The following is a 9,842-nucleotide window of genomic DNA, read 5'->3' on the forward strand; positions in this document are numbered from 1 at the left end:
CGGCTCACACTAAACAAGGCGGCTGGAATGCGAGAGTGATATTTGTTGTTGATATCACACGATCAACAACACAACGAGAATGAACCAACAGTGAGAGTTAGTGGTGAAGAGAAATAATTTGTTGGTGGATCGAATGTTAACAAACAGACGCTATAAAAAGGCGCGTGGAATATTAGGATGTTATTGTTGTTATATTTATACGAACAAACAAGGAGAGTTGAAGTGATGTATTAGAACTGTTGGTAGGTTTGAGAATAACAAAGAAAAAAAAAGAAAAAGGGCTCGATAAGTGTATTGTTGTTAGTACTTTTTCTCACTAGTGGCTGATGAATTCAACGAGAAAGCGGGGGTGTATATGTAGCCTTTAGTGAGAAATAACAACTAAGCACTACACAATAGATCACTGGCTAACAAATTAAAGCAGTGATATGCGACAATGAGTGGACTGTATTAGATTTTTATTAGAAACACACACGGTAAAGCAATTGTAGGGCGACCAGAACGCGACGTAGCGCAAAATATAACACAAAATATTGAATATATATTTGTATAAAGCGAAAGGTAAAAAACGACAACACTCGCGGTATGCTCAATATTAAGAAACTGAACTACGTACCTTTGAGTTTATGATGTATTGTTTGGATGATGATGCAAATTTTGGCGTTGTTGATGATGATGTAGTTTTTTGGTGTTGTTGATGTTGATGATGGAGTTTTTTGTGAGGGATGTTGTTTTTCTCCTTTAAAAAAATAGGGAAGAGCTCAAATTAGCAACAACTTCGTAATTTGTTGGTGGTTGATCCGGCTCGAATGGATCAAAATGTTGGCGTGATACCGGTTAAGGGGAGTTAAAAACCAAAAAGAGAAAGAAAAACAAAATAAAACAATTTGATATTAGAATATATTTTCAACTATATTCGGCAAGTGCATTTGTTTCGAAAAGCAACAAACTTTACCTTTAGGTGTGCGTGCGAGAAAGCAAGTTTAACCAACGAGAGTTAAAAAGCAAGTGATGTTGCGATGGGCAAGAAAGCTACAGCAAGGCCGTGATCAACAACTACGACCACAGCATTGGAAAGCGCCTCTCTGCATCCGAACTAAGCGAATGTGGCTTCCAGGAGATATAGTAGAAGAGAGCGAACTCTCCCCTACAATCCGAACTAGGCGAATGAGGCTCCTGGAAGATATGCAGAGAAGATTTCCCCATTGGGCTCCGAAGAGCGGCCAATTAAAGTGGTTAATTGTAATGCTGTAGAAGGGGAAACAATGTATCGAACATATACATTGCCGTAAGCAATGTATCGAACTTAAACAGTTATTTCTATTTGATATTGAAAATGGTATATATGGACCCACGTTTTGGTACAGCCTCCGTATAACAATACCCCCAAATATTCAATATTTTGGAAATTTTTGGCAAGTTTTTTAACAAGTAATTTGGTATTTTGAGCTTTAATTGAGTACAAATCTTGCTACCGAATTTTAAGGATAGAAATATATGGTATTTTGATGATTTTAGGCACCTCTTTCAACAGAATTAACTGTAATTTAGAACTTTGAATACACATTGGGTGCAAATCTTCTTACAAAAAAAGTATCAATGTTTGGCCATGTTTTCGGATAGCACCCATATAAACCTCAACATTTCGCCATTTTGGTGACTTTAGGCATATATTTCAAACGAATTGTCTCCAATTTGATATTTTGGATTCTCTTTGGGTAGAAAATTTCCCTTCGAAAAGTCATCAGAAATCTATATTTTTGGACTTAGGCACCATAATAAAGGTTCCGTCTGTAATTCAGTATTTGATTATTTAATATGATATAGGTACCATATGAAGTTCTCAACCTTTTTAAGACGTTTCACTTTATGGTGGATACAAACATATGTGCAAATCTGAAATATGAAATCGATAAACTGTGAAAATAACTGTTTTTTATCAGACCTAATATATAACATAACAGAAAAAAATACAAAATCGAACATACGTAACTAACGAAATTCCAAAATTAAGATTATTTTTTGACTTCGCTCTATAATTAATAAAATGGCGGACATTTGAAAAAATATTTCTGGAAAATCACCGATTTTTTTTGCCACAAATCATGTTAAAAAATAAGGAAGATCTTCACCGATTGGCTTTATCCTAGTTCATACGATAGCCGTACACTCACAGAGAAACGTGTAAAAATTTGGAATCGATTGGGTTATCAGTTTTTGAGTTTTGGTTCGCAAAACCAATGTTTGGAGAAAAACGCGTTTAAAGTTTGAGAAGCCCTTCAACCGTCACTTGATGAAATTTTCTAGGGACATTCTCGAATTAGTGTAGATTCGAATTAAATCAAAAACAATTTGACACCAAGAATAGGGGGGTCCCCTTAATGTAAATTATAAAAATAATTACCAATAAAGGTCAATGTTTGTAGATATTTATAATATTGTTGTCTAGACTACCGAAAACCCCACCTTAAATCACCCCTTAACACGAAAGCTGACCTTTGTGAAAACTCACCACAACCAGTCGAACTTATGACTTCATTCCGAATAGTTAACACAGTATATAAAAAAGCTCTCATTCGTACAAATATTTCTAAAGCTCCAAGTCATTTTCCTAATTGCCCAATTTATAGAAAAAAAAATAAATTGTAATGCATCTTTCGTTATCTGTGTCGGAATGCATGTTATTTCGATATAAACAATAATTTATATTGTATTTTGTCGAAACCGGTATTCGGGCAGCAAACTTGACTAGCAAGTTAATCTAAAATAGAATTTGTTAAGTTAGTACGCAGTTTTAATAATTATACCCTACACCAGCTCTCCCATCTTAGTGCGAACACAACAGAATTGGGAACAAATAGTTTCTGACATTAATTATTTAAAAATACAAAAATATTACCAAATATTTTTGAATAATGAAATCAACCGATTTCCTTCATTCCATAAATGCTGGAAAGTTTTTTTTCCCACACATTGGGACAGATGTTCCTCTTTATCTTTAAGAATTCAATAAATACAATTTATACACATTGAGACTGTTACACAGTTTTTACCCTAATCACGGAATAAAATTGTTTTAATTTATTCCAAAAAGTATTTTATTATATAAATTTCGCCCACGGTGTAGCGCAACATATTGTCGATATCACTTACCAATGTCAACAACATTGTAATTATTTCTAATTGTAGGTTTCTCATACAAAATAGAATACATACATACTTAATGTCTAATACATTTTTGTGGCCTTTGTTAAACTTTATTAAGACTTTATTTTCTAAATTCAGTTTTATTTCAACCGCGAAGCGTTAACATCCCGAAAAAATATTCATTTTGATATGAGCGGAGAAAAGTTAGATGCGATTATTTTCGGTGCTACGGGGTTTACGGGGCAAATTGTTGTGGAGGATGCCATTGAAATATTCAAAGATTTAAAATGGGGTATTGCGGGTAGAAATGAGGTCAATATCAAAAAAATATGACTAAGTTTATCTTAAATCAAGGTTGAAATAAATATTCATTTGTAGAAAAAACTCAAAGAATTGTTGGAAAAAATTGGCAAACGAGCCAATACTGATCTAAGTCAGATTCCAGTTGTTGTAGCGGATGTTGGTGATGAAAAGTCCATTGAGAATATGGCAAAAAATTGTAAGGTAAGGTCGGTGTATATACAGACGAGGTACTTTGTCTCTAGAACTTGTAAAAAGTATGAAAAACTACCAAAACTAAAATGGAATTATGGTAACCTGATACTAAACTACTACAAAAGGTCCAACGCAGCCTAGCCCTGCATAGGCTAGATAGGCGTTTAAAATTATTGAAATTCAGGTTAGGTATGAAGGTGGCGTTGGATCATTTCGGAGCGGCATTTTGAGTAATTAAAATCGTATTCTAATGAAAAAAAATTAAACAATGTTAAACCTATTAAGAGCAAGTCTCGCCGAGTAATCTATTAAGAGTAGGTCTCACCACATATAGCCTCAACCTTCAAAACACATGTGTGTAAATTTGGAAGCGGCCGGAATAGATTTTTGATAAATTACTGATTTTGAAGAGGGAAAAGGAAGAATTTTATATCTACTGTGGAAGCAAAAATCATTACTTGGCGATTTTGTACTTCCGAACACTGATTGTTTTGACGTGGTGAATAACCACCAAAGCGGTGAAAAGTAGGGTTTCAGCACAAAACTATTTAAAATGAGTGCAAATTATAATTTAATAAAATAAGAGGCCCGCTAAAGATATCAACAGGTCTTAAATTTTTGGGTAAGAGGTCACATTTTACCAAAACAGTGCACAAATATAAAGAAACGTGTAAGGAACTCGATACAGGCCACAATTATGGACCAATCGCTATGAAGTTTTGCATGCATCCTTATTGTTTGTGGTTACGATCGATTAATATTTAGGGGATGAAATTATAACCCAAACATCACGAAATTTTACACAGAGAAAGAGAGTGGAATAAGAAAGCGGCTGAGCATGGAATCGAATTTCAACTAATCGACTTTGTGTATTGAAAAGTCTAAAAGTGGAAGTCGACTTTTGATCTTTGAGGAAATCGCAATCCCGATTTTTCAAGATCGACTTTCGATCTTTTTCATAAATACTTATCTTCATTATTATCTCAAAGCCGATATTGCTCAAAAATTACACATTCAAGAACTTTATTTTATCCGTTGACAACAATTAATTAAAAAAATTACATTTTTAGTCGATTTTGCATTAACCGGTAAAAGTCGAAAATCGATTTTGAATATGTTTGACGAAATCGAAAGATCGAAAAGTCGACTTTTTAGTCAAATGCAAAAATCGAAAAGTCTAAAAATCGACTTTTTGGTCAGCGGCAAAAATCGAATATAGGCCCCAGTAGTTGATATTATATCACAAAAGAGCTGATAACCTTTAACATGATACCAATTATGTGGATGTGGGAGTTATACTGAAATAGTTAAATTACCATTGCCACACTAGGGCATTTCCGCGCCGGGATGATGAGTTATGAAATTATACACCAGTTCCGGTTATGGTAATAGACGACACCTTTAATTTCCGGTGATGATCGGATGATTTTTTGTGGATGAAATGGACAAAAAACTATATTTTTGTCACGAAATTTTACATTGAGTTGTTTTGACAGGGCAGGGGCACACAAAAGAAAAAAATAAAATCAGCATGTATCAATAACCTACCTCTTGTTATTGTACCATGAAATGAACCAACAAATTTTTGTGTAATATAACAAAATGATTAGTCCGGGAAAATCTGATTCGGAAATGATGTAAGAGTAAGAATGAGGAGCTGTTGATCTATAATCGGTCAAGAGGATGCAAATATCGCGAAACCACTGAATATATTTCTACAGAAAGTTACAGTTGTGTAGGGTATAATCGGCCCTTCCGACTTTATTGCTCCGCTCACTTGTTTCGATATCATAAAGGAAAATTTGTTAACGTAATCCATATTGTTTTCTTATCCTTCTTGTAACTTTACTTCGTTTTCTCTGAAACCAAATAATATATTTAACATAATTAATATATAATAGACGTACACAGCATGCATATTTATATGTAATTATGATTATGATTTGTCCATCATCAAATACATAATAATTATAACATAACATTATCAAATTCTCAAATTAGACTTCCTTCAATAATTATGCTAACCTCAGCAATTCCGGAACTCCTTACATACAAGTAAAATTACCGTAAAAACGGAGATAACATAATCCGCCCGAGAACTTCCCCTTTTGAAGGTTTAATGATGATCATACGACATCTTCAGTTTATTGACCTCATCCACAAATGTTGTGTATTTTATTTTAAAGTTTTTTTTCGACATCGATATTGCCAGTTTGCAAGCAGGTGAAGTTCGAAGATGGTTTAAATTGGCCAATGTATTTCTTATACAACCGAAAATTGTGTTCATCCCAATTTCCGGTATTTTTCGATTTTTTCCAGTCGAAGTGGATGTAATTCCAAATAGTTGGATTATTATATTTCGATGTGAGTTGAAGTCAAGTGATCGAGCATACAGTACACATTGATATTTCGATCCCGTAATGGATAACAGTAGATCTTTTCGATTCCTGTTACAACGTTTTAAGTGCGAATGGTGATTGAAACCAGTAAGGAAAATAGTAAAGTCGGACGGGGCCGACTATACGATGCCCTTCACCACTATGGGTATATTAAACAGATGCATCCCAACAAACGTGGCATTTTTGAAGGTCCATTAACAAGAAATTTGATGAATTTTTTTACGTTGTGCAAAATTTTATGTCAACGTGACAAACATGAAGAGTTTAATGCACCATTTACTTCAAATTTTACGAAAAAATATATGGAAGCTATATACAAATATGAACAGATTTCAACGAAACTTGTCACAGGATTATACTAGTTTCAGTACGTTTTGTTTCTATCAGCCATAAATTGGGTCTTTGGTGTACCATTTACATTAAATTGGACGAAAATATATATGGGAGCTATATCTCAATCTGAACCGATTTTCACGAAACTTGGCACACATCACAACAGGCTTATTTCAGTATTTCGTGCAAATCGAATGATATATAGGGACTCTGGAGCAACATTTACATTAAATCGGACGAAAATATATATGGGAGCTATATCTAAATCTGAACCGATTTTTGCGAAACTTGGCACACATCATTCTGGACCTAATTCAGTACCCTATGCCATATTTCGTGCAACTCGAAAGATATATAGGGACTTTAGTGCACCATTAACCTTAAATCGGACGAAAATATATATGGGAGCTATATCTAAATCTGAACCGATTTTTCCCAATTTCAATAGGGTTCGTCCTTGGGTCAAACAAATGAGCTGTGCCAAATCTCATCCAATTCGGATAATAAATGCGACCTGTACTTTGTTTACAATTTAACACCAATAGACGGACAGACGGACGGACATGCATAAATCGACTCAGAAAGTGATTCTATGCACATTCTCAAAAGGAACTATGGGTCTATCTCGTTTCTTTTTGCCTGTTACAAACATATGCACAAAGACATAATGGGTATAAAAATGTACATTTCCTTTTCCCAAATTATAGATAGTCCTTAATTGTTGCGGCCCCTATCAACTGTACGGTGAAATTGTTGTCAAGGCTTGCGTAGAAGCCGGAACTCATCATGTGGATCTGAGTGGTGAGCCGCAATACATTTCAGCGATGCAATTGAAATATCACGAATTGGCACAATCTAGTGGATCGTACGTAATATCGAATTGTGCCTTTGAAAGTATTCCTGCTGAATTGGGTGTCCTATATGCTGAGGAGAATTTTCCTGGTAAGTTGCAATAGCATGTATTTAGCTTAGGGTGGTCGAGTGGCACGTTGTTGAAACTTTGGCAATAAAATGAAACATTGTAGGTGGTTAAGCCAAAAAATCCGACATCGATTATTTCATTTTGAGATAAAATCAGTCTAAGATGCATAAACAATATAACTTTTAAATATCTGAGTGATTAATTCATTAAAATATTTGATTTTTTAAATTTTTAAATAAATTATTTTGGTTTAAGGGAACCCCCCCCCCATTCTCGATATTAATTTTTCAAGATTTTCAATGGGCTGGTAAATCAAAACCAATGCTTGTTAAGGTTTGTAACTTTACACATATATATTTGAAGATTTAAAATTAAGAAAAATAATTTACAAAAATTTTTTGTTATTTTTGTTTTTTGTAATTAAAGAAAAGTCCTTATTTTTGATGGCGGGCATGATAACTCCTCACTGGAACATCGGAATGTGAAAATTCCAACGGTGTTAGAAAGAGTACACATCTGGCTCTCGTATGAACTAGGATTATTGACTTCGCTCTAAAATTAACAAAATGGTGTACCTTTGAAAAAATATTTTTGAAAAATCGCCGATTTTTTACCAAATCCCAAGTTAAAAAATAAGGAAGATCTTCACCGATTGGCTTTATCCTAGTTCATACGATAGCTATACACTCACAGAGAAACGTGTAAAAATTTGAAGTCGATTGGGTTATTAGTTTTTGAGTTATCGTGCCCGTCATTCGCAAAAAAATGTTTAGAGAAAAACTCGTTTAAATTTTGAGAAACCCTTCAGCCGTCACTTGATGCTGGCACAATAAATCGGCTATATCTTTAAGAGTTGTTGAGATTTTTATTTGAAATTTTGTAGGGACATTCTTTAATTAGTGTAGATTCCAACATTTTTGACCCCGAGAATGGGGGGGGTCCCCTTAAACAATTTATAACCACTCCAATGTAGCTGTATATTTTTAACAATTATTTCTTTATTTCAGGAATTGTCAATTCGGTTGAGCTGTACTGTATGGTGGTGCCGAATTATGTAGATACCACATCGAAAGCTATTTTAAATAGCGGCACCTGGGACAGTGCTATTGTCAGTATGCAATATGCTCGACAAATGTGGCAGCTGGAAAGGAAATTGAATAAGGAAAAGTTGCCCAGATTAAGACCGAAATTATGGATGAAGTAAGTTTAGGGATTTTTAATGGAAAAAAGTTAATAACATGTGAGGCATTTTTTATTTCCATCGTAGACATTACCAAATCATATAATGGAGAAGCCCATTATATGATTTGGTAATCCTTTATATTCTGAAAAAGACGATGTATCCCATTTACAAGATATATATTTTGGCCGATATCAGTTCGCAATATTTCAAATTCGACTCTCAATTTTTTTATTTTTTCTTTATCAGAATTTATCCCCACAAAACCGAGGGTGCCAGTAAATACTTTGCTCCATTTCCCATTACTGATACTCCCGTAGTGGAGAGATCACAGCGTTTATTTTATATTCATGAAAATAAAAGACCAATGCAATTCCAGATGTATATTGGGTTTACGTAAGTATCAATTAATTTTTTAATTCAAATTTGATCTCTAAAATCAAATATGTACTTCTTCCTATACAGTTCTTTCTTTTTGGCTATGATGTTTCCATTGTTCTTACTATTTATTGCATTAATGGCACAATGCGGTTGTACGCGCAGCCTCTTATTTAAATATCCACATTTCTTTACGCGTGGCACAATGACCCATCAAGGACCCACTGAGGCTAACAGGAAGGTAGCTGAATTTATATACATTCTGAAAGCTAAGGGCTGGACAAGAGGTACTGCAGATTCGGAAGCACCAAATAAAGAAGTAGTTGTGCGGGTTTCTGGCAAGGATCCCTGCTATGGTATAACCAGTACCTGTTTACTGATGTGCGCCAAAGTCATTTTGAAACAACACCAACAAATGCCAGGAAAGTAAGTAGAATAATTAATATTTTAATTTTTATTCTTTAATTCTCCACATCCTTTCTCATTTTCTTGTTCTGTTTTTGTTTTTTCGTAGTGGTGGCGTTTTTCCACCTGGCTTTGCATTTGCCAAAACGCAATTACTGGAGGAGCTGGGCTGCTACAAATCTGGTTTGAAATTTGAAGTATTGAAGCCATGAAATTGTTAAACTATTTGTTTTTCTATCTTTTTCTGTTACAATAAACAAAAACAAACAGCGTATTTGTATTTATTTTATATTGCATGCGAATTGTTGTACGACATTCATATCGAATTTCCATAATCATAATCCTCCTTGATCGGCGCCACACAGTTTAGTCGGATGTCAGTGGCGCATGCGCACGGGTATCTATCATTTGAAGACAATTACATAGGCCGTTAGTTGGTAGAGTATTTACCGGTTGGATGCTGGGACTGCTACTGCTGCCGACATTTGTATCGGCTGTCGCCTTAACTACCTACCTACCTCCTGATCGACAACAAGTTTTGTTTTGCATTTGCTTGTCAATTTTACTTTTCAACGATTATTAA

At 34.4% G+C, this 9,842-nt stretch overlaps 1 protein-coding gene across 1 annotated transcript; it reads left to right on the plus strand.

The window, feature by feature from the left end:
• Nucleotides 1-3,285: 3,285 nt before the first annotated feature.
• Nucleotides 3,286-7,330, plus strand: LOC133325938 (lipid droplet localized protein-like; the record flags this gene model as incomplete). Its single annotated transcript, XM_061534636.1, has 3 exons — nt 3,286-3,459; nt 3,526-3,651; nt 7,082-7,330. Coding segments are annotated over 3 exons (549 nt in total), but the record flags the coding sequence as incomplete, so codon positions are not given.
• Between the last annotated feature and the right edge of the window lie 2,512 nt (nt 7,331-9,842).

Source organism: Musca vetustissima, unplaced genomic scaffold (assembly GCF_032173495.1).
Source record: "Musca vetustissima isolate MV318-11 ecotype Yass unplaced genomic scaffold, APGP_CSIRO_Mvet_v1 utg6593, whole genome shotgun sequence".
NCBI classification, from domain to species: domain Eukaryota; kingdom Metazoa; phylum Arthropoda; class Insecta; order Diptera; family Muscidae; genus Musca; species Musca vetustissima.